The sequence below is a fragment of the Thamnophis sirtalis genome, unplaced genomic scaffold (assembly GCF_051295495.1).
Source record: "Thamnophis sirtalis isolate CommonGarterSnake01/CBP01778 unplaced genomic scaffold, rThaSir2_p1.2 scaffold_3, whole genome shotgun sequence".
Taxonomy (NCBI): domain Eukaryota; kingdom Metazoa; phylum Chordata; class Lepidosauria; order Squamata; family Natricidae; genus Thamnophis; species Thamnophis sirtalis.
In genome coordinates this window covers 25,796,764-25,822,638 of record NW_028261383.1, presented here as the reverse complement: position 1 = coordinate 25,822,638, position 25,875 = coordinate 25,796,764, and the positions used below count along the sequence as shown (strand labels likewise).

Genomic DNA, 25,875 nt, shown 5'->3' with positions numbered 1-25,875 from the left:
CTAACTAACTAACTAACTAACTAACTAAATAAATAAATAAATAAATAAATAAATAAATAAAATAATAAAATAAAATAAAATAAAATAAAATAAAATAAAATAAAATAAAATAAAATAAAATAAAATAAAATAAAATAAAATAAAATAAAATAAAATAAAATAAAATAAAATAATAAATAAAATAAAATAAAATAAATATATATTATACGACACAGAGAAAAGACACAGTCTAGTTTGGATGTATCCGTGTATATGGCAACAAAATGAATCTTGGAATTTACCAGATGGGTGGCATAGGGAGCAGAGCTATTAGAGAATCTGGCAGTCCTGCTACAGTTTTTATTTATTCATTTTAATTTATTTATTATTTGTCAAGCATGTATAAGATAACAGTTATAAGTATAAACATGATTTTGAATACATGAAATGGATACGAATAAATGGGGACATTAGGACAGGGATGGTAAGCATATTGGTGTGCTTATGTCCGCCCCTTACAGACCTCTTAGGAATGGGGTGAGGTCGACAGTAGACAGTCTAAGGTTAAAGTTTTGGGGGTTTGGGGAAGAAACCAGTGAGTCAGGTAGAGCATTCCAGGCTTTGACCACTCTGTTGCTGAAATCATATTTTCTGCAATTGAGTTTGGAGCAGTTTACTTAAGTTTGTATCTATTGTGTGCTATGTATTGTTGTGGTTGAAGCTGAAGTAGTCATTGACAGGTAGGACCTTGTAGCATGTAATTTTATGCACTATGCTTAGGTCAGATCGAAGGCAACGTAGTTCCAAATTGTCTAAGCCCAAAATTTCAAGCCTGGTGGCATAAGTATTCTGTTGCGAGCAGAGGAGTGGAGGACTCTTCTCATGAAATATCTCTGGACTCGCTCAATTGTTTTAATGTCCAATATGCAGTGCAGTTCCAGATGAACTGTATTTGAGAATTGGTCTGGCAAAGGTTTTGTATGCTCCAGATAGATACTTTGAAATAGCAACAGAAACAGACTGTGAAGTAAGCGTGCGGGGTCTCTAACAATGCTTTTAGCTCTAAGCACACAGCGCTTATAGGCCATATCCTGAATGACAGAAAGAGAGCTTCCTATAATCTTCTCAGCTGTCCTCACAATATAGCTACATTTCTAGGCTTGGCAACTTTTAAGACTTGTGGTCTAAAAGTTGTGGAATTCTAGGAGTTGGTCCACAAGTTTTAAAGTTGCCAAATTTGGAGATCTCCGCCCTAGGCAGCACCGCGTGGTGGTTAGAATGCAGTACTGCAGGCTACTTTGGCTGACTTCTGCTGACTGCCGGTTGACCCAGCCTTCCACTCTTCTGAGGCAGTGGTGGGTCCCTACCGGTTCCGATCGGTTTGACCGAACTGCTAGTGGTTTGGTGGCAGCATACCAAACCGGCAGTAATGCTGGCAGCAACTCACCCCTGTTCTGAGGTCAGTAAAATGAGGAGCCAGACTATTGGGAGAAGATGATAACTCTGTAAACCACTTAGAGAGGGTGAAGCGGAATACACCATATTTTTGGAGTATAAGATGCACCTTTTTCCCCCAAAAAGAGAGAGAAAATCTGGGTGCATCTTATTCATTGAATACAGCATTTTTGGCTTCCCGAAACCCCGTCCCCTTCACAAAAATGGATGTGCAGAGGGTTTGTGAGGCCTGCAAAGTGCTTCTGGGGGCTGGGGAGGGCAAAAACAAGCAAAAAACAGGCCGTTTTTTACAAGCCCTCCAAAGGATATGCATGCCTTTTTTTTTTTTTACAAAAAACAGGCCATTTGTTGCTCATTTTTGCCCCCCCCTTCAGCCCCCAGGAGTATTTTGCAGGTCTCTCAAACTCTCTGCATGGCCTGTTTTTCACAAAAAAATGAGGTGTGCAGAGAGTTTTGGAGGCCTGCAGAGTACAAACACTTTTTTTAAAAAAATTACCTCTTCAAAATCTTGGTGCATCTTATACTCCGAAAAATACACTTAAGTCTAAATGCTATTGCTATTGCTACTTGATCCGTTGTTCCAAAGCCATTCCCATATACCTTTACAGCCACTTCCTTATGGTTTTAAAGAAGACATGGACATAACCCTAAATTCACCCGGACTTGGAGGGAAATTTTAATTATCTGCATGGATCTTGGATTATTACCATCATTCAGCAACTGTTAAAACTTGTGATGGTGCTGAACAAGGGGTTGTCAAGAGTTCCAGCTATTGTAGCGTCCCTCTGGTCGTGTGATGGTGATTCTCCAGCTTGTAATTACAACATTGCAGTGAGCCATGGTCGTATTATTACAATTTCCAACATTCTCTGTTGGCTTCCAACAAGCAAAGTCAGTGGGGAAGCCATCAGGAAATCGGAAATTGCGGTCACATTATGTCCTTGCTTAACAACCTTAATGACAGCAACTGGGACTGCCAAAATTTCCGTTGCTAAATGATGCAGTCATGAGATGTCATGCTTTACAACTGCGTAACTTAGCAATAGCAGTTCTGGTCCCAATTGCTGTCGTAACCTAAGGACTTACTTATGCTCCATTCCAAGAAAAAAACCCAAACCGCTTTTCAATACTCACTTCAGTCTGATCGCATCTTCTCCTACCGGATCCCTCCTACAGCGACGCTTCTTGCCTTGGCGGGGTGCAAATCCTGGCGGGAGCCAAAGAGATCCGTGCTCCCGTGGCTGTGGTCGACGGATTCTCCACACACCGATAAAGATCACCAGAGCTAGCACGAGCACCCCAACACCCACGCAATAAATGAGGGGCCCAGAAAAGTGGGAGACGGAGACCTGGGAATCTGTTTGAGGGAAAAAGAAGATTGTCAAATGTCTGTCTCATTCTCTTCCCCGTTGCCCTCATTTTTGAACCTGTCTACATCAGGGGTCCCCAATCCCCAGTGTGTGGACTAGCACTGGTCTGTGGCAGGCCAAAAATTGGGGGCACGTCAGTGGTGGGTTCCGGATCCCAGTGCAACCAGTATGGTGCAACGGGGCCCGGCATCCACCACAGCGCGCACCTTCGTACTTACCACCTGCGACGTTCTGTGACGCCTCCGCGACACACCAGCTGCTCAGAGGAGCGTCGCGCAGGTGCCTTACGCTCCCTGCGCATGCACAGAAGCCCCAAAGAGCTCAAATACTGGTAAGGAGCACGGGTGGGCAAGCGGACCCTCCAGAGCACTGTACCGGAACGGTACCCGGTGCTCCCGGCAGGCACCGGTATGCCCGTACCGGGGCGTACTGTTATAACCCACCACTGGGGCAGGTAAACAAGTGAAGCTCCACCTGCGGGATGCAGGCAGCAGACGAAACCAAGGGCCTCTCCACTCCACATCTCTCCATGGAATCACTCCCTGGTGTCCCAAAGGTTGGGGACTGCTGATCTACACTACAGACCTTAGCTCAGTTTCATAGTAGTTCAATGATCAAAGCTTCTTCTTCTAAAGCCAAGAATTTGGGTTTGAGGGACTGTTGAGAATTCCCTGTCAAATAACCTTGTTGAATTTCCACACAGAATAAAACACCTGTACAGATGGTCCTCAGCTTACAATTGTAATAGACTCGTAAGACATTGCAGTCGTAAAGAGGGTCAGCCAAAGTGGTGGGCAATAGTTTTGTCTAGTGGTTAAGGCACAAGACCGTGAGTTCAAGTCCATTACAGCATCGCCATGGTCAGGCGATCAATATTTAGATAGCGCTTAGCAATAACACTTAGATTTATATACCGCTTCACAGTGCTTTAGAGGGTCAGCCTACTGTCCCCCAACAATCTGGGTCCCCATTTCACTGGCCTCAGAAGGATGGAAAGCTGACTCAACCTTGATGCTTGGCAACTGACTCATATTTATGACTGTTGCAATGTCCAGGGGTCACGTGATCCCCTTGGGCGACCATTTGACAAACAAAGTCAATGGGGAAACAAGATTCACTTAACCACCGTGTCGCTAACTTAACGACTGCAGTGAATCACTTAGCAACTGTGGCAAGAAGGGTTGTAAAATGGGCCAAAATAAACTTAACAAATGTCTCTCGCTGAGCAACAGAAATTTGGGGCTCAATTGTGGTCGTAAGTCAATGACTACTTGTATACAAGAGTGTTAGAGGAGTGTGCAGGAGGTACCGTGTGTGCTGGGGAGCATGTCACATCTTCTCCCTCCCTCCCTTTGTCTCTCTGTCTCTGTCTCTGTGTCCCGTCTGTCTGTCTATCTCTCTCTGTCTCTTTCTCTGTGACTCTATCTCTCTCTGTCTCGTCTCTGTGTCTCTGTCTGTCTCTCTCTCTCTCTCTCTGCCTCTGCCTCTCTCCCTCTGTCTGTCTTTCTCTGTGTGTCTCTCTGTCTCTCTGTCTGTCTCTCTCTCTCTCTCTGTCTCTGTGTCTCTGTCTGTCGGTCTGTCTGTCTCTGTGTCTCTCTCTGCCTCTGTCTCTCTGTCTTTCTCTCTCTGTGTGTCTCTCTGTCTCTGTCTCTGTCTCTGTGTGTCTCTCTCTCTGTCCCTCTCTCTGTCTCTCTGCCTCTGTCTCTCTGTCTCTGTCTGTCTGTTTCTCTCTCTGTGTGTCTGTCTCTCTGTCTGTCTGTGTCTCTGTCTGTCTATCTGTCTTTCTCTGTCTCTGTGTGTCTCTCTCTGTCTCTCTGTGTCTCTGTCTCTGTCTCTGTCTCTCTTTCTCTGTGTCTCTGTCTCTGCCTCTGCCTCTCTGCCTCTGTTTCTCTGCCTTTCTCTTTCTCTGTCTGTCTGTCTCTGTCTGTCTCTCTGTGTCTGTGTCTGTGTCTGTCTGTCTTTCTCTGTCTCTGTGTGTGTCTCTCTCTCTGTCTCTGTCTCTCCCTTTCCCTCTCCCTCTCTCTCTCTCTCTCTGTGCATCTCTCTGTCTCTGTCTCTCTCTGTCTCTCTCTGAGAAACTCATATTGTGTTCACACATACTGTTTTCCACAGCTTCAAGCCAGGCTGCTACCACTTGGTACGGGATCAGGGATGATAAAATCCCTTTGGCCATCAAGGAGGCCAAAAGGTTCCAGGCAGATTTGGCAGAAGTGGGGCATTGCCCTTGGCACGAGCTCCCCTCCACAACCAGGAAGACGGTATATCTGCAGTAAAAAAGAAACCAAGGTGACTGATCAATACAGTGACTATATTTTCCTGGAATAAATTCCTCCATTTATCAACCAAGTGTTTGTCCTTCCAGCAGTTGGTACAGCCAGAGCTGTGGGGTTTTCCACCCCTATTTAGGGGAGATTTCTGGAGGCTAATGTGGAACGCTCTCTCCCTGCAGAGGGGAAGTTTCGTAATATTTTACAGAGCTTGAAAACAGGGCCGTCTCAATAGCATTATGGACCCCGGGCAAAGCAGTTACTGGCGCCCCTATGACAACTACTCACAGGAATAAAAATGTGAAATGGTCGAATAAAATTAAACATATATTTATTTTATTGGCCCTTCCAATGAAATCTGTGTGGAAACATTAAAAACATGCTGTGCAGCAACAACTATCGTATTTTTCGGAGTATAACACACATTTTTCCCTCAAAAAAGCGACTGAAAATCTGGGTCTTATACACTGAATACAACATTTTTTGCCTCCTGAAACCCTGCCATCTTCACCAAAATGGCCATGCAGAGCCTGTAGGAAGCTTTCAGAGTGCTCCTGGGGGCTGGGGAAGGCAGAAATGAGTGAAAAATGGGCTGTTTTTTGCTCAATTTTGCCCCCCCCAGCCCCCAGGAGTATTCTATAAGCTTCCTAAAGACTATGCATGCAATTTTTTTTTACAAAAAACGGGCCCATTTTTGTGAAAAATGGGCCATTTGTTGCTCGTTTTTTGGGGGGGCCACCCCCAGGAGCACTTTGCAAGCCCCCTAAAGTTATTCATTCCTTTTTTTGGAAAAGAGCCGAGGTGGCGCAGTGGTTAAATGCAGCACTGCAGGCTACTGCTAGATCAGCAGTTCAGCGGTTCAAATCCCACCGGCTCAGGGTTGACTCAGCCTTCCATCCTTCCGAGGTGGGTAAAATGAGGACCCGGATTGTTGGGGGCAATATGCTGACTCTCTGTAAACCGCTTAGAGAGGGCTGAAAGCCCTATGAAGCGGTATATAAGTCTACTGCTATTGCTATTGCAAAATAAACAGGCCCATTTTTGCGAAAAACGGGCCATTTTTGGGAGGTTTGCAGAGTGCAAAAACTTTTTTTTTAATTTGCCTCTTCAAAACCTTGGTGCATCATACTCCGAAAAATATGGGTAATCAACATGATAAACATTTGAACAATACACAAAGCTTAATAAACACAATAATACCAGTGGTGAAATTCAATTTTTTTTAAATACCGGTTCTGTGGGCATGGCAGGGGAAGGATATTGCAAAATCCCCATTCCCTCCCCACTCTGGGGCCAGCCAGAGGTGGCATTTGCCATTCCTATAAACTACTCAAAATTTCCACTGCCTGTTCTCCAGAACCTGTCAGGATCTGCTGAATTTCACCCTTAATAATATTCAGTAAGCTTACTAAATATTATTGATGTTTAGCTAGAATAGGCCATAAGGAATAGTGTTATTGGGATACTAGAAATAGCAAATGAGATGCCAGCATTGAGTTTTGGTATGTTTTATGATGAAGGACGTTTAAGCAATTATAGTCAAACTAGAATGGGGGTAGGATGAAGGTAATATGAACAAATTTATTTGATTTAAAATACTAGAATTAATATGAATCATGGGTGACTTGTGAAAGAAACGCACGAAAAGTTTTTGTAACCAACTGATACACTTTCTACAGTATGTAATGAAAGAGAATTTTTTGTGTGTTGTGTCTGTTTTGAAAAATAAAAATAAAAAACTTTTTAAACATTTAAAAAAATAATATTCAGTAAGCCATTTCTGCATTTATATGACACAAGGTGCATTGAAGGTGCATACACAGCAGAAGTGGCATTCTGCCAGTTTGCACCGGTTTGAGTGAACCGGGAGTGGCAGCGGCATGAAGCTCCACCCACCCACCCTGATGTCATCACAGTCCTTCTGCATATGCGCAGAAGGTTCTGTGCATACCCAGACATGCACGTACGCTCCTGCTACTGAACCGGTAGGAAAGATAAGAGGATTTCATGCCTGATACACAGATTAGTATGGTGGCCCTATGCTTGTAGGGCCACAGGCAAGTTCCCATCAGGCCCATGCATTAAAACAGCCCTGCTTGGAAAACCTCATAAAGACGTGTCTATTTATAAAGAGCATTGCTCTTTATAAATTACTGAGAATGATGAAATCCTGAAATAAATGTTGACCTGAACTTTATCGCAATTGCATCTAGCTAGGACCTAAGAACATCATTTGATCGACCATCCATGTGTATATGGAGATTCTCAGTCATCCATTCTCTGTCATCCAGGTCATGGTTGTCCCAAAGATGCTTTTTTTCAAGAGGCAACCGGACTTTCTGTTTTTTTTTTTTCTTTTTGAAGATGTTTTGCTTGTCATCCAAGCAGCTTCTTCAGTTCTGATTGGATGCTAGGTAATAGAAGGATTTTTATTCCTTGCAGACAGCTCGTCATTTGCATCCTTTTAGCGAGTCGTTGAGGAGACCTGGACGACACAGATAAACCTCCAGGTGGCCTCAATGACTCTCTAAAAAGGATGCAAATGACCAGCTGTCCGAAAGGAGCATACGTCCTTCCATTCCCCACCATCCAGTCAGAGCTGAAGCTCCTTGGATGAGAAGCAAAATGTCTTCAAAGGAAAAAAAATCAGAAAGTCTACTTGCCTCTTGAAAAAAAGCACCTTTTGGATATGCATGTGAGCATTTCATGATCGTCCGCATTGTAACAAGGCTGAAATTATACAAACTTGTTTTTGAACTGCTTTGAAGTAGTTGAGTGTTTTCCAACCTCAGGAACTTTAAGATGTGTGGCTGACACTTTCTTTTGCAAGATGCCAGCATCTTGCTGCACTGGCTACCTGTCGATCTCCGGGTGCGCTTCAGGGTATTGATGACCACCTTTAAAGCACTCCATGGTAGTGGATCTGGGTACTTGAGAGACCGCCTTCTGCCGATTACCTCCCTTCGACCAATTAGATCGCACAGATTGGGCCTCCTCCGGATTCTATCTGCCAGTCAATGTCGATTGGCAACTACACGGAGGAGAGCCTTTTCTGTTGCAGCTCCGACCCTGTGGAACGATCTCCCCGTTGAGATTCGTACCCTCACCACCATCCAGACCTTCCGCACGGCCCTTAAGACTTGGCTCTCCCAGCAGGCCTGGGGATAAGTTCTTAAATTACCCGCCCGAGTGTTGACTGTTGAATGCAAGTTGTGTTTTATTATTTTATTTTGTTCACTCACTGCTTGTCTTTTATTATTGCACCCCCTTCCCTGTGATTGTAAGCCGCCCTGAGTCCCCTAGGGGAGAAGGGCGGCCTATAAATCTTAATAAAATATAAAAAAAAATATAAAAAAAATATGGACAAGAAACAACGGATAAAAACCAATCAAGGAGAGAAGCAAGCTGGAAGTAAGGGAAAACTTCCTGACCGTGAGGACAATTAACCAGTGAAACAGCTTTGCCTTCAGAGATTCTAGGTGCTTCTTCATCACTGGAAGTTTTTAAGAAGAGGCTGGACAGTCACTTGCCTGAAATGGTATAAGGTCTCCTGCTTGAACAGGACTAGAAGACCTCCTAGGTGCCCTCCAGCTCTATTCTGATTGATTGATTGATAATTAGTTTTTCAACTACAAGTAGATCTCACTTAGCAACTTCTTTATTTAATGACCATTCATTTACAAATGGTGACAAAAAAAAAAAAACTTTGACTCTAGAGCTCAAAGACAAGGGTGAGATGGAATATCACGAAATCTGGGACAAATGGTACCGATGGTTAGAAATGAGGGAAAGAGGCCGGGACAGAAAAACACAGGCAAGTTAAGAATTGGAAAATATGGTACTAAGAATGTGTGATAGGTAGGAATTGGATATGCATTTGTATGATTAGTAATTATACAAAAGAAAGGATCAACGGACAGGTAATTGGACTGACTACATACACCTATATAATGTGTTGTGGCCCAGCAGGAGCCGTTGAAGCTGCCACCAGACTCTGACAGCGAGGGGCCCTATGAGTCGGCTTTGGAGGATGTGGAGAACCCTGGACAGGGTTCCAACTCCGAGCAGGGCGCAGAGAGGCTAGTTGGCCACCAGGAGGTGCCCGAGCCTTGGACCAGTGGGGAGGAGACAAGGGAGTATGTTTGTTTATTTATTTATTTATTTATTTATTTATTATTATTATCAAAATTTATATGCCGCCCAATCCCGAAGGACTCCGGGCGGCTTACAAAAAAGAGGGAAAAAAAAGAGAAGGAAAAAAAAAGAGAGTTTAAAATCACAACACCACATACATTCGTTCTAATCGGGGCTGGACCTCAACAATGAAGTCAACAGCCCAAGGCCTGCCGGAAACAGCCAGGTTTTTACAGCTTTCCTGAAGGCCATGAGAATGGGTATGGTCCGGATCTCTGGGGGTAGCTGATTCCAAAGAGTCGGAGCAGCCACAGAGAAGGTTCTCCTCCGGGGGCCCACCAGCCAACACTGTCTGGCTGATGGCATCTGAAGGAGGCCCAATCTGTGGGATCTTACTGGCCACTGGGAGGTATGTGGCAGTAGGCGGTCTCGAAGGTACGCTGGCCCTAAGCCATGTAGGGCTTTAAAGGTAATAACCAACACCTTGAATTGCATCCGGAGACCAATTGGTAGCCAGTGCAGCTCGCGGAGGACAGGTGTAACATGGGTGTACCTCGGTGCACCCAATATCGCTTGTGCGGCCGCATTCTGGACTAGCTGCAGTCTCCAAATGCTTTTCAAGGGTAGCCCCATGTAGAGCCCGTTGCAATAATCCAGACTTGAGGTGACAAGGGCAAGGTGTTCCTGACATCAGCAGTGAGTTGTTCCTGGATGCCCAGCACCGAAGAGCTAATAGGCATCAGGAACAGTTGCGCAAGTACAGGAGGTAATTGCACTCAGCTGGTGGTAATTAGGCTCCTCTCCAGACTATAAAAAGACTGCTTGTGCACACGCCCCTCTTGCAGAAGTCAACGCAGGAAGGAATGTTGGAGAACAGTCTTGTGAGTCTGGCAGGCTGGATTGCTGCTATGGCTTATCTGTGTTGGATTGCTGCCAAGGCTTATCTGTGCCAGTTTGCTGCCAAGGACCTGTCTGTCTGTTAATAAATTCCGTAAAATATCTTTGACTCGGAGTGTGTTGATGTGGGACGAAGGGGGTCAGAACAGTAATGGATATTGTAATTGTTGTAAGATCTAATCACTATATGGAAACGTTTATGCCAGAAATGTCACACTATGTCCAATGTTTTTAATGTTTATCTAATAAAAAACTTTTTAAAAATAATAATACTTTGCAATTAACAGCCCATGAAGTTCTGTAAAGCCAAGGAAAAGATGAAGTCATTTTGTAAGCACAGTTGTGGCCTCACTTAGCAACTGAATGACTGAATTGTAGGTCTTAATTGTGGTCACTAAATGAGGACTGTAATTTTTTCCCCTTTAAGTGGCAGCCCTATCGAGGGAGTTTCGGGCAAAGGTATCAATGAGAAATAAGAGAACCCATCCTACCCGACAGTCTCTGCCAAATCTTTTGTCCGAATCCCTGTCCAGTTGCTCTGGCTGCCCAGCTCTTCCTTCCCTGTGTAAGGGTAAATCCGCTCCCGCTGCTGACGGTCCCGTTGAATCCGTAGCTCCGCCCGCGTGGCGACGACCAGGGAACGCAGGAGCTCCGGCACGCTCTCCCGGGGTAGCAGGACCACCAGCGCCAACGTGGACTCTGCCGGTGGAACAGAAGAGGCGCAGTCCCCACCATCCCAGCCACAGGATGCCGAGTGGCAGCCTCGGTCGCAGTATCCGTCCGAGAAGCGGTCCCGACAATATCGCGCGTAGGAAGGGCTAAGGAGAAGGGGTCCTTAATGGGGAGCGCACTGGGCAAAGGCAGACATACATCCTTTCCATTCCCTCCTCTATGAAATTTGTGGTGGCGCAGTGGTTAGAGTGCCGTACTGCAGGCTACTTCTGCTGACTGCCGGCTGCCTGCAACTTGGCCGTTCGAATCTCATCAGGCTCAAGGTTGATTCCACCTTCCATCTTTCCGAGGTCGGTAAAACAAGGACCCAGATTGTTGTGGGGGCAATATGCTCACACTGTAAACCTCTTAGAGAGGGCTGTAAAGCACTGGGAAGCAGTATATAAGTGCTATTGCTAGAAGCTAATAGTATTCCAGGTGCCTTTGACACATAGCCATGCTGGCCACATGACCATGGAAAAAGTCTTTGGACAATGCTATCTCCCTCAACCAAGAAATAGAAATAAGCTCTGGGCCTTCAAGTCAGACACAATTATACAGAGAAACATTTAACTTTACCTTTACACAGCACCAGTGGTAGGTGTGCATTTGTTTCCCGCTGTGTGTCAAAGCTGATTTGCTTTCATCATTGCCTGCATCAACTTCCAGTTTGCAGTTTGCCAAACAGAAACAGGAGGGAAGGGGTCGGTAAATTCCTACGCTGGGGTGGGGGGAGGCTAAGGAACGCATGAGAGCCTTCTGCTGCCCGGAGAGGAGATAGCCTCCAAGGGCAGGTTCTTGGAGTTACCAGCTGGCACAGACTGTTTTCCCAAACCAAAAGTACTGAGTGTGATTGGTGGACAATGAACCGTGGGTGGTCCAGAGGTGAAAAGGGAGTTTTAGCTATTTGAGTTTTCGCTGGAAAACCTCAGAGCTGAACTTTGTTTCTGCTCTGCCTAATGGATCTTTCAATAAAGTTTTACTCTTGGTATTTCTAAGTGCCAGGAGTTACCCTTTTTTGGAGGTGACAAATAGGATGGTTGATACTGTGGCAGGGGGAAATCTTTCCTGGCTGCACATACACACACACCTATGCCCCTCCCCGCAATTCATGGTACTATCTGGGGATAACTCACTTGCACTCCTTTTGTGGGACGCAGTCAAATCCATCGTACAGGCACTCCTCGTTGTCACAAGGGGGCTGGCAGTGACCGTCTCGGAAAACCCGCTGGCACACATCTCGTTTCGGGCAGTTCTTCCAAGGATCGAGCAACCCCAGCGCACAGTCTCCCCCATCCCAGCTGGTCTCTGGAGAGCTGCAGATCCGGTCGCAGTGAGCATCTCCGGCCAACGATGGGCACCTGGAGAGCACAGTGACATTGGCAGCAGGACAGGAGGCCGAGGAACATGGAGGCTGGCGGCAGTCTGGCCCAGAGAAGCCTTCCGTGCAGAGACATCGAGGTCCAGATGGACGGGCAATGCAGATTCCTCCATTGTGGCAGTAGGAGGACCCACACAACGGGGCGGGCAGATCACAAGTTGGTCCATCATAACCCTGGGGTAGAGGAGATCCTTTCTCAGTCTTGCTGGATTATTTTCATTCAAGTCACTGGCAATTGGGTGGCACCTCTGAATTTTTCCCACTTAGCTCTTGGGTGGAGGCAGAAGCAACCTTATGCTAGATCAGATTCTTGACCCATTCAACCAAAGAACATCCCATCTTCTTACCAGACATTTAACTCAGCGTTCCCTAAGCTTAGACCTCTCTCTGGGTGATGAAATGAACAATTTCAAAATGAAATTTAATGTAGAGAAAAGCAAGGTCTTACACTTAGGCAAGAAAAACCAAAAGTACAGTATTTCCCCCCTAATTACTTGCATAGGGATTATTCTTTATGCTATTTATGTATTTTTGGTCATGGATTGCACCAGTGAGGCTAAAACCAATTTTGTTGTACGCATGATGTACAATGACAATAAAGGCTATACTATACAAGTCCAGACTAGGTGAATTCTGGCTCAACGGTAGTAACTACAAGATGGATCTTGGAGTCCTAGTGGGCAACCATCTAACTATGAGCCCATTGTGTGCAGCTGTTGCCAAAAAAGCCAATGTAACCCTAGGTTGAATTAACAGAGGAATAGAATCAAGATCATGCAAAGTATTAGTTCTACTTTATGAAGCCCTAAAGACCACACTTAGAATATTGCATCCAGTGTGGGTCACCCCAATTGTTAGGAATATAATTTAACAGTTGGGTTGGCAATATATAAACCATGTAACAATGCTATACCTGTTTCCTTTAAATCATACTGTAAAATGTGATTGGTTGCTGTTTTCCTCAATCAGCCATAAGAGGGAGCCAGAATGACTGTTAGCTCTCTGTTTCATTAGATGCTGGGCTGCTCTGATCTGAGTGTTTTGGAAGCTGGCTGTTAGAAAGTGCCGTGAGCTATTGTAAGTTTTGCAATTGTTAGCAAACTTTGAGTTTGCTAACGGAACTGATTATATGATACCGGACTATGTTATTTGGAACAAAAAGGATGTTGAAATTTTGGAAATTGTTCAGAGAAGAGCAACAAAGATGACTAGGGGCCTAGAAGTTATAACATATAAAGAACTATGGCAGGAACTGGGTATGTCTAGCCTGGTGAAAAGAAGGATCAGGGGCACCATAGCAGTCTTCCAATACTTGAAGGGCTGCCACAAGGAAGAGGTGGTTCAACTTATTTACCAAAGCACCTGAAGTCAAAACAAGAAGCAATGGATGGAAACTAACCAAGGAGAGAAGCAACCCAGAACTAAGGAGAAAATTTATAATAGTGAGAACAATCAACCAGTGGAATAAATCGCCTTTGGAAATTGCGAATGCTCCATCACTGAAGGCTTTTAAGAAGAGAATGGACAATCATTTGTCAGAAATAGTATAGGTCTCTTGCGTGAGCCTGGGGTTGGACTAGATGACCTCTAAGGTCCCTTCCAACTCTGTTACCGATGAGCAGCTGCCATCATTCCTAGTCAGTACAGATGTAGGACTGTGTGATTAGGAAAGTAGAGAACTGGAGTCCAAAATATTTAGGAGGCACCTGGTTTAGCTTCTCTTGGGAAAATGGTCCTTCTCAGTTCTGTCTGACCAATGGCCACCAACCTTGTCTCTTCAAGAGCTTTTTGTTTCACCTCCCTCCTTCTATGGCTTCACTCGTTAAATCTCCATCTGGTCCTCAGTGTTAATTAACAAGAGTCAATCACCCAGGAAAAGTTTCATTAGCAAGCAGAATTAGCCACTATTTTTATATCCATCTGGGCAAGGAAGAGACCTGAGTTATTTGAGCAAAAGGATTCTATAAACTAGGTTATGATTGAGTCCACACAACATGCTTAACCTTAAACCCAGATCATCCAAACCCAATAGCTGGGTTTGTGTCCACATTATGCCCAAATAAATACTGTAAATTTGCATGATGTCTTATGAGATTTTGGAATGTTAAGGGACATCATTGATTTATTTCACAGTGATTGATTGGGCCTCTTGCAAGCTTGATGGGTGAAAAGTTACTAACTTTTTTATTAAACTTTAATACCCAATCATCTAACTTAACAGAAGAACAGAGTTGGAAGGGATCTTGGAGGTCTTCTAGTTCAACCCCCTGCTCAAACAAGAAAACCTATACCATTTCAAACAAATGGTTGTCCAATCCCTTCTTAAAAACGTACAGTATTTGGAGAATTCACAACTTCTGGAGGCAAGTTGTTCCACTGGTTAATTGTTCTAGCTGTCAGGAAATTTCTCCTCAGTTCTAAGTTGCTTCTCTCCTTGATTAGTTTCCACCCATTGCTTCTTGTTCTGCCCTCAGCTTCTTTGCAGAATAGCTTGACTCCCTCTTCTTTGTGGCAGCCCCTGAGATATTGGAACACTGCTATCATGTCTCCTCTAGTCCTTCTTTTCATTAAGTTTAATGAATTGTATGCAAATGACTTTTCCAAACTCTTCTTGAAATCCTCCAGTGTTGGAGCAACCACAACTTCTGGAGGTGAGCAGTTCCACTGATTAATTGTTCTCACTTATCAGGAAATTCCTCCTCAGTTCTAGCTAAGTTCTTTCCTTCATGGTTTCCACCCATTGCTTCTGGTCCTGCCCTCAAGTGTTTTGGAGAATAGCTTGACTGCTTCTTCTTGGTGGCAGCCCCTGAGTTATTGGAAGACTTCTGCTCTACAATTCTACTATTTATTTATTTTTTTGCTTGATCCCATTCATACCTGTATACAATGGCAGATGAATTCAAGAGGGTTCTTGGGCAGCACACTACAGCTTCCACCATTAAGGCAAGGATTTGATTGGCAACTGTCAATCATTGATTCACACAGAAGTCCTGGAGGGAAGAACAAACACGGTGCCAAAGAGTTCGTTTTGATTTTTTTATTTCAGTTGGTTTCTTCTTTGCAATCTACCAGCATTGTCCCTTTCTTTGGTCTAAATGTCTGGAAATTTGATCTTAGCAGTTTCTGCTACAAGGTCAGTTTCTGGTGGTTTGTAGGTAGCTCTCCACTTACAACCACAATGGAACCCACATTTTGGTTGCTAGGCAAGATAGCTATGAGGCAGGGGTGGGTTTCTCGCCCCGTTCCAACCGGTTCGGTTGGAACGGGGCCGGCGGCGTCCTCGTGCACGCGCACGGTGCACACATGCATACTAGCGTCTGCGCGACGCTCCAGCTGCTCCTGGACGATCGTGCAGGCGCTGTATGCGTCCTGCGCATGCGTGGAAGCGCAGAACTCGTCAAAACCGGGTAAGGACCGCGGGCGGGCGGGCGCGCCCTTCGCCGTTCCCGGAAGTTACTTACTTCCGGGTTCGGCGACCAACCGGTTCGCAGGGACCGCCGCGAACCGGTTGAAACCCACCCCTGCTATGAGGTGAGTTTTGTCTCAATTTAGAACCTTCCTTCCCCACAATTGTGAAGTGGATCCCTGCAGTTGTTAAATTAGTAACAGGGTTGCACTGACTTTGCTTATCCAAAAGTCGCAAAAGAGGATCATATGACCCTGGGGGACACTCATAAATACTAGTCAGTTGCAAGAGAATCCCAATTTTGATCATGTGACCGTGGGGATGCTACAATAGTTGTTAAGTGTGAAAAAAAATGGTCATTAAGTCATTCTTTTCAGTACTGTTGTAACTTTGAAAGATCGCTAAACGAATGGTTACAAGTCGAGAAAAAATATTTAAAAAATTAGAATTCCTTATTGGCCAAGCGTGATTGGATCCACAAGGAATTTGTCTCTGGCGCATAAGCTCTCAGTGCGCATACAAGGCACAAGGACTTCTTGTACCAACTTTCTGCTTTGACCATCTACAACACACACAGCTGGAATTTGACACGCACAGATAATGAAGGAACCAATGTTATTTTGGGTAAGAAAGTACAGATAGACCTTGACTTACAACCATGACAGATCTAGCCCATCACGGACATAACTTGGGATGGTCGTAAAGCAAGTCGCCCATATGACTCATCTGATTTTATGGTCTTTTTTGTGATAGTTGTCAAGCAAACACCACATCCGTCCAAGGACCATTGTGGTCATCAAGTCCTCATCATTGTTCTGTATGGGCCGGTTTTGCCAAAAGACTGGAGTTGTGGTTAGAATGCAGTATTGCAGGTTGACTCTGCCCAATGCCAGGAGTTCGATCCTGACCAGCTCAAAGTTGACTCAGCCTTCCAAATTTGGTAAAATGAGGACCCAGGTTGCCCGGGGGCAATATGCTGACTCTGTAAAACCGCTTAGAGAGGGTTGTAAAAGCACTATGAAGAGGTATATAAGTGCTATTGCTATAGTGCTATTACCTTACCTGAATATCCAAGGTTGCAGAGACAATGAAAACCATGTTCATCAGATTGGCAGCTCTGGGACCCGGGCCGGTGGCAAGGCTGGGAGAAGCAGGCATCCACCACCCCCTGACACCTTTCCCCCACATATCCAGGGGGGCAGATGCACAAAAACCCCTCCGGCTGAGCCACGCAGGTCCCGCCATAGTAACAGGGGGGGCTGGCTAGAGAGCAGGAGTCCAGGTGACAATTGGGTCCTGGAAGGACAAAAAGAACCGTCAGAGTCCTCTGTTCTTCGCCCACACAGTCAACCTCACTAGTTTTCATTTTTGTTTTAGGCAAAAGGTCCTTTAAAATTAAAACGATGAGAGGCTGGGTTGGGAGAAGCAGTGTGGGTCCAAACTGGCAACGCAGTTGTGTGATCCAGCACGAAGAGCGGCTCTAATCCAGCGTTTCTCAACCTCAGCCAGCTGGGGAATTCTGGGAGTTGAAGTCCACACAGCTTAAGATGGCTGACGTTGCGAATCACTGCTCTGATCACGTCAGTAAATCGCTCTGGATGGATACAAAATACATATCCATCACATCAGTGATATATTGTATTATAAGTGATATATCCCTCTCTGGGGAGTGTCCTGCAAGTGTTGGTTGTTTCATATTGTGTGGGGCGCACACATCCCATTTTCCCTGGGCTGACATGGCAGCTCCTTCCCAGCCCCATATGCTCTTTGGGGCCATAGAATTATATTTTTTGGAGTATAAGACACACCTTTTTTCCTCTAAAAAGATGCTGAAAATCTGGGTGCGTCTTATACACCGAATACAGCATTTTTTTGCCTCCTAAAGCCCCACCCCTTCACCAAAATGGCCGTGCAGAGCCCTTAGGAGCTCTGCAGAGTGCTCCTTGGAGTGGGGGGGGGGCAGTATTGAGCAAAAAATGGGCCATTTCTTGCCCCCCAGCCCCCAGCCGCACTCTATAAGCCTCCATAAGGCTATGCGTGCATTTTTATTTTTATTTTTATTTTTTTTACAAAAAACGGTCAGTTTTCACAAAAAACAGGACGTTTTGGGGAGGTTTGCAGTGCAAAATGTTTTTTTTTCCCTTTCGGAAAGCTATTATAATGGTTGATGAGTTTTAGGTGCTACAGGTTGTCAGCGATTTCCTTCTCCAGCACATGGATAAATACACCTGGAAACATTTACCTACCTACCTACTCTCGCTCCCTACCTACCTGCTGCATTTATCTCTCTCTCTCTCCCCTCTAGCTACTTATATACCTACCTACTCTCTCTCTCTCCCCTACCTATTTACTGTATTTCTCTCTATTTTTCTCTCTCTATCCCTCTATCTACCTACCTACCTACCTACTCACTCTCTCTCTACCTACTGTATTTCTCTCTATCTCTATTTCTCTCTCTCTATCCCTCTACCTACCTACCTACCTATCTACATGCTCTCTCCCTCCCTCCCTCCTGTATTTCTCTCTCTCTCTCTATTCCTTTATCTACCTACCAACCTACCTACTCTCTCTCTCCCTACCTATCTACTCTATTTCTCTCTCTCCCCCCTCTATCACCTACATACCTACCTACTCTCTCTCTCTCCCTACCTATCTACTGTATTTCTCTCTATCTCTATTTCTCTCTCTATCCCTCTACCTACCTACCTATCTACACGCTCTTTCCCTACCTACCTACCTACTGTATTTCTCTCTCTCTCTCTACCCCTTTATCTACCTACCTACCTACCTACCTAACTGCTCTCTCTCTCTCCCTACCTACCTACTGTATTTCTCTCTCTTTCTCTCCCTCTCTATCCCTCTACCTACCTACTTTAAAAAAATTGCCTCTTCAAAACCTGGGTGCGTCTTATACTTTGAAAAAGTACCTCAATTTATCTTAATACGGGGTGTTCCGCCTGAGGCTTGACCCCCCCCCCCAAGCCTTCTGCCACTTGGATTGTGGGAGGCAGTTGACTGTTCCTGGCTGTGTATGTTTTGCTCAAGCCTACACAAATCTCTCCCTCACCTTTTGTTCCTGGCGGACACAAGCATCGAAAACCGCCTGCCGTCTTCGTACAGGTTCCTCCATTGAGACATTTTTGTGTTGGCGGGCACTGGAAGGAGACAGTGGTGAGTAGATTCGTCACTACAGGTAGTCCTCGACTTACAACAGTTTGTTTATTGACCGTTCGAAGTCACAAGTCAGTGAAAAAAGCGACACATGACCATTTCTCACATTTACAACTGTTGCCGCATCCCCATGGCCATGTGATACTTGGCGATTGACTCATATTACAACGATTGCAGTGTCTTGGGGAGGGATGTCATGCCAACACTTTTTATGACCTTAAGGCAGTGGGGAAGCCAGATTCACTTAACAACCATGTTACTAACTTAACCACTGCAGTGATTCACTTAACAACCATGGCAAGAGAGGTTGTAAAATGGGACAAAAGTCACTCAACAAATGTTTCACTTAGCAATGGAAATTTTGGGCTCAATTGTGGTCGTACTTCGAGGACTACCTGCAGTAGCGATAAAATCCGAGAACCCTGGAACTGGTTACTGCAGTATTTAAGCAAACAAAGGCAGTTCAAGTCTCACTTACAGAAGTCTGGTCAGCTTCTCCAAGGACGCGCCCAGCAAAGGGGAGCCTCTTTCCCTTATCGCTCGGTTCCATGGTGGATCTGATCTTAGGATTGGGACGTTTAACCTAGAATTTAAGCCAAATTGAGCAACACAAACGACTGGGAAGAAAATGGAGTCCGAAACGAGGACTGGAAATTAGGAACGGGACGTGTCCCCTGCGTGGGGCAGAGCAAGTCACACCACCAACCCCAGGCATTTTTAACAGCTGCTAGCTTGGCAAACCAACATCAAAGACAGCAGTGGGTTTCACTTATTTTTACCACCGGTTCACCCCACACACGGACCTTCCACACCTGTGCTTTGCTCACGCGTTCGCCTTCCACGTATGCGCCCGGCCTAAAAAACGTGGCTAAATAGGACAGCATAGAGTCGAGGTGGGGTGGGGTGGAGGGCGGGCCCAGTCCAGGGGTAGACTTCAAAATTTTTAGCAACGGGTTCTCTGACGGTTGCTGGGTGGGCGTGGCCATGGTGGGCGTGGCCAAGTCAGCCTTCTGCACCATGGCTGGGCATTTTTGCCCTCCCCGGGCTCTGGCGGCCCAAAACAGGTCCATTTCCAGCCTTCGGAAACTTGCGGTAAGTTTTTTCACCCTCCACGAGTCTCCACACGTACCCTGCACTTACCTGTATCTACAACGGGCTGTGTGGGGACTCCTGGGAGGGGTGGGGTGGGCGGGGCCAGCCAGGAGTGGGAATTGAGGGTTCTCCAAATTGCACAGAATCTTATCTAGAAGTTCTCCCGAACTCCTATGAAGCCCTGATCGTCCATCCCTGGCCCAACCATGATCTTCGCTGAGAGTTTTCCTGAACCGGCTGAATGCCACCTCTGATCAAAGATTCTTGAATGGGAGTTTCAAGCAATGACATTTCTTTGCTCATTCTAAGAGGGGCAGCTACTGTTAAAAGGAAAGATTTTATCCACCATCACCACTTCTGATAGGGTTATATTCCCTCCTTGAGACTTTCAAGGATCTATCACAGTGATGGCGAAGCTATGACACATGTCAGAAGTGACACGCCACATTTGGGTGACAGGCCACCGATCATCCACACCCGATGACTATTCTCAAAGCATGTTCTCATGCAATTTTTGGAGGTTGTGGCAGCTGTGGGAGGATAGGGTATGCTCTTATGTGGCCTACAGAACCTTTAAAAATTGTGTGAGAATGGGGCATGCCTTTGCACAATTTTTGGAGGCCAAGGAGGCCATGTGAGAATGAGATAAGGTCTTGCACCGCCTTCAAACGGTCCGGAATTTGTGCGAGAGGATCGTGTTCTCATGCAACCTCCAGAGCCCTGGAAATGAGCTTGTTTCAGCTATATGTCACTTTTGTAATTATCTGATAGTTCTGTATAAAGTACATAGCAGGAGCTGTGGTGGTGCAGTGGCTAGATTGCAGTAGTATAGATTACTTCTGCTGACTGCTGGCTGCCTGCAGTTCGAATCTCACCAGGCACAAGGTTGACTCAGCCTTCCATCCTTCCGAGGTGGGTAAAATGAGGGCCCAGATTGTTGGGGGAATGGTGGCTCTGTAAACCGCCTAGAGAGGGCTGTAAAAGCACTGTAAAGCGGTATATAAGTCTAAGTGCTATTGCTATTGCTAGCATATGATTTGACTATTTTTTAAAATATAAATGATATTATAGAGAATTTTCTTGTTTGGAGGAGCGAGGAATGACACACAACAGCAGAGTCAAATAAGGCATTTTCCAAAATTTTGAGATGCCAAGCCCCAAAACCGCACCCTCAGTGATCCATCAGGCAGATGCCATCACCCACCTGATAGATGAGATTGGACAACCATTTGCCTGAAATGGTGTAGGGTTTCCTGCTTCAGAAACTGGGGGTTGGACTAGAAGACCTCCAGGGTCCCTTCCAACTCTGTTATTCTGTGACCTCTGTGTTCTAAACTCACCTGGCAACCACCTTCCTCAGTCTGGTTTGTGCAGTTGTCTCTGTTCTGCTGGGTCCTGTGTTGGCATTGGGGGCCACCCCATCCGGGAGGGCAGAGGCAGTGGGGGGAAGACTCCTTCACTCTGCATTGGCCTCCGTTCTTGCAAGGGTCTGTGGCATGTGGTAGAAAGAAACAGATAGGGAGACCCAGGTTTTCAGGCATTTAGCTCAGGAAGGATTTTGAGATGCCACCTGCTTATTCAGCAGCATTCTGTAATGTGCAGAAAAAGTGTCCCAAATGCAGAATTTCAGCGTTTGAGCCTTTCTCTGGGTGATAATAAGAAAAGCTTTACCTATTCTATTTCTGTTACAATGGAGTTAAAGGCACAGGGGCAGGGGTGCAAAGAAAGTAGCATCCTTGCCAATTCTATATACCGTATTTTTCGGAGTATAAGACACACCGGAGTATAAGACGCACCAAGATTTTGAAGAGGCAAATAAAAGAAAAAGTTTTTGTGCTCTGCAGACCTCTCAAAAATGATGCGTTTTTCGGGGAAACAGGCCTGGTTTTTTCCAAAAAAGTGAGGCATTAATAGCCTTTAGGAGGCTTGTAGAGTGGACTGGGGTAGTTGTGGGTTCCGAATCCCATTGCAACTGGTACAGTGGAAAGGGGGCAGGCGTCCACCACATGAATGTGCGCAGCACGTACACTTGCACACAGCTTGGGCATGCATACTTACCACCCGCGACACTCTGCAATGCTTCTGTGATGCTCCGCGACACTCCAGCTATTCAGCCGAGCGTCGCACAGGCATTGTACGCTCTGTGCGCATGCGCGGAAGCCCCGAAAACTTCAAATACCATTAAGGAGTGCTGGCGGGAGGGTGGGCCCTCCGGAGCACCGTACCGGAATGGTACCTGGTGCTCCCAGCAGGCACCGGTACGCACATACTGGGGCTTACTGGTTGTAGCCCACCACTGGGCCAGAGGGGGGACCAAAACAAGCAAAAAACAGCCCATTCTTCGCTCATTTCCCCCCGCCCCGGAGCACTCTGCAGGGCTCCTAAGAGCTTTGCATGGCCATTTTTGTGAAGGGGGTGGGGTTTCAGGAGTCAAAAAAATGCTGTATTCAGTGTATAAGACGCACCGAGATTTTCAGCCTCTTTTTTGAAGGAAAAAAGTGTGTCTTATACTCAGAAAAATACGGGTAATTCTTATTCTCAAGAGTAAATAAATGCCTTACTTTCCAATGGAACAAGAATGATGGTTTTAAAGAATGTAAAACTACTAAATTTGGAATGTGTCCTTTAATTTATCATTTATTTAGCAGAGTTTGGATCAGAACATTTGAATGTCAGTCTGACTAGCTCTGTTACAGTATCACAGAAGTGAGTGCACCCCCTCACATTTTGTAAATATTTAAGGATATCTTTTCATGTGACAACACTGAAGAAATGACACTTGGCTACAATATAAAGTGGTGAGTATACAGGTTGTATAACAGTGTAAATGTGCTGTCCCCTCAAAATAACGCAACGCACAGCCATTAATGTCTAAACTGCTGGCAACAAATGTGAGTAGAACCCTACGTGATAATGTCCACATATTACTTCTGTGATATACTGAAAATGGACATGAACTGTGAATAGTTAGAATCAGAACTCAAGCTGAGTTGGAACTGTGTCTATATCAGTCATGCTTTCACACAGGCGTCTTCCTTTATGGTAACAAGCAGTACTTGCTTAGTGTCCAGCCAAAGTTACAATGGACCTCCTCAGGGCTACTTATGAACCATCCCGCCTTGTGTAAAACTCACACACAGAGGTGCATGTTTGCATTTTGGATGCATCCAAAATGCAAACGTGCAACTCTGTGTGTGATGCTATTTGTAGCACCCTGTGATTTTCAGTGGGTTGTTGTTGTTTCCCCCCCCCTCCCCCCAAGTTCTGGTGTTTACTTCTAGTTTCCCGCCAAGATTGCCCACTGAAGAAGGCGAGTTTGCTTAATGACTGCGGTATTTGCTTAACAACCACCGCAAAAGCAGTGGCAAAATTGGGCATATGGTGATCTGCTTGATGAAGCATGGCTATTTTCCTGTGTCTAGGGTGCCAGATGTATACTTAATCTGGATGTTTTTAGTGTTTTTATTGTCTTAAAATGTTTTTAATTGTATTTTTTTTTATAAGCCACCCAGAGTCATTGACTGAGATGGGAAGCTATAAGAATTGAATAGTAAATAAACAAACCATGACTTATAATTGTAAATCCAGGCTCAATTAAGGATGTAAATCAAGGACTACCTATCATTTGCTTTCTATCTGTTCTCTCTGTCAAAATTTCCTATTAATGTACCTGCATATTCCAAGAATCCTAGGTCACCATTCTGTATGAGACATATATAACATTTCTTAACCTCGACATCTTTTTGATGTGTGGACTTCAACTCCCAGAATACTTTAGCCAGCATGCTGTCTGGGGAATTCTGGGAATTGAAGTCCACACATCCCAAAATAGACAAGGTTGAGAAACATTGATCTAGAGGTCCCTTATGGATACTAAGGATTGGTGACTAGAACCGCTAATAAAATAGTAATAAAAGTAATAAAATGGACATTGGGATCCTCTCCAATTTTTGGTACTTTCAAAGTGAGTATTCCATCGCTTAAAGCAATGGGTGTTTTTTTTTCCCGAACTGAGCCATATTGGTGGACTTCAATTCCCAGACTTCCCCAGTCAGCATGGAGTTGAGGTCCAATCATCTTAAAAAGTTGCCCAGTTTGAAAAACACTTGACATACAAGAAATATTCCCCAAAAAATGGACTCTCACATTTAACATGTACTTTACAGAGCAGCAATGACATGTGAGAGAATCAGCCAAGAGGGGCTTTTTTTAGATATTGTGCAGAGCTGCTGTTGCTGCTTAGATACTCACAGTCTGAGCAGAGGTCCAGAGTAATCTGGCATTTGAGTCCTGAATAACCCCTGGGGCAGAGGCAGTGAAAACTTCCAGGGCTGTTAAGGCAAGTTCCAGAATTCAAACAGGGGCCCGATGAGCATTCGTCCTCATCTGCATCGCACGCTGCCCCTGCGAGGGAGGGAAGAGTCAGTGATCCAGGGAGGAAGGGAGCAACTGTGTTTGGCTGCCCAAAGGAGGAATTGGCAGATTCAGACCGTGTTACCTACGTAGCCGCTGGGGCATATGCACTGGAAGGATCCCTGGCGGCTCAAGCAAGTAGCCCTCTGGTGGCATGGGTTGGAATTGCAAGCATTGATCTCTGTGTCGCATTTCTGGCCGGTCCATCCAGGGGAACAGATACACAGCGGTCTGGGGAAAAAGGGAGGGGAAGGGAGAAAGAGAAAATTACTTTATTTTATTTTATTTTTCATCTTTTATGTTTCATTTTATTACTTATTTTATTTTATATTTATTATTTCACTTGATTTTTATTTGATATTTATTTGATTATTTGATATTTTATTATTTTATTTTTACTACTTTTATTATTTTATTTTATTTTTATTTGATTATTTTTATTTAATTATTTATTTGATTTTTATTTCATTTCATTTTTATTTGATGTTTTACTTTGCTTTTTATTTTGTTTTGTTTTGTTTTTTATTGTTTTATTTTATTTTATTTTACTTTGTTTTATTTTGTTTTTATTTTATTTTATTATTTTTATTTTATTATTTTATTTTATTTTATTATTTTTTATTTTATTTTTTATTTTATTGCTTATTTTATTTTATTTTTATTCTTTCATTTGATTTTAGTTTTTTACATCTTATTTTTATTTTATTTTATCAAATAAAATAAATATCAAATAAAATATCAAATAAAAGAATAAAAATAAAATAAAATAAGTAATAAAATAAAAAATTAAATGCAAAATAATAAAATCAAATAAAACAGAATCAAATAAAAAGAAAAGAAAAAGTAAAGTAAAACATCAAATAAAATAAAAATAAGATGTAAAAAACTAAAATATTTGATATTTTATTTTAGTTTTTTATATCTTATTTTATTTTTATTTGATTTGATGTTTTACTTCACTTTTTATTGTTTTCTTCTTATTTGATTCTGTTTTATTTGATTTTATTATTTTGCATTTGATTTTTTATTTTATCATTTATTTTATTTTATTTTATTTTTATTCTTTTATTTAATATTTTATTTGATATTTTATTTTAGTTTTTTATTTGATGTTTTACTTTACTTTTATTTTGTTTTCTTTTTATTTGATTCTGTTTTATTTGATTTTATTATTTTGCATTTGATTTTTTCTTTTATTACTTATTTTCTTTTATTTTTATTCCTTTATTTGATATTTTATTTGATATTTTGTTTTATTTTTTAAAATCTTGTTTTTATTTTATTTTTTATTTGATGTTTTACTTCACATTATATTTTTTGTTTTATTTTGTTTTATTATTCTCTATTTGATTTTTTATTTAATTACTTATTTTATTTTTATTCATTTATTTAATAATATCTATAGTATATCAATCTCTTGGTAGCTATAGCTATCTCTATATAATCTCTCTCTCCCCCCCCCTCTCTCTTTTCCCTCCCTCTCTCTCTTTCTCCCTCTTTCTCTCTCTTTCTCCCTCCTCTCTCTCTCTCTTCTCTCTCTCTCTTTCTCTCTCCTTGTTCAAATCAAGACATTTAATGCTATTGCATTATTGTATAAAT

General features: G+C 43.7%; 1 protein-coding gene across 1 annotated transcript in view; it reads right to left on the bottom strand.

The window, feature by feature from the left end:
- Positions 1 to 25,875, bottom strand: part of NOTCH4 (notch receptor 4) — a 59,845-nt gene that overhangs the window by 13,977 nt on the left and 19,993 nt on the right. The window contains exons 10-20 of the mRNA XM_087711741.1: positions 24,362 to 24,507; positions 24,115 to 24,267; positions 21,204 to 21,352; positions 19,250 to 19,354; positions 18,668 to 18,755; positions 16,663 to 16,896; positions 15,072 to 15,184; positions 11,950 to 12,368; positions 10,594 to 10,920; positions 4,905 to 5,068; positions 2,569 to 2,791 (exon numbers count right to left, since the gene is read on the bottom strand). Of these exons, the coding sequence (XP_087567867.1) occupies positions 2,569 to 2,791; positions 4,905 to 5,068; positions 10,594 to 10,920; positions 11,950 to 12,368; positions 15,072 to 15,184; positions 16,663 to 16,896; positions 18,668 to 18,755; positions 19,250 to 19,354; positions 21,204 to 21,352; positions 24,115 to 24,267; positions 24,362 to 24,507 (2,121 nt within the window). The remainder of the gene's footprint in view (positions 1 to 2,568; positions 2,792 to 4,904; positions 5,069 to 10,593; positions 10,921 to 11,949; positions 12,369 to 15,071; positions 15,185 to 16,662; positions 16,897 to 18,667; positions 18,756 to 19,249; positions 19,355 to 21,203; positions 21,353 to 24,114; positions 24,268 to 24,361; positions 24,508 to 25,875) is intronic.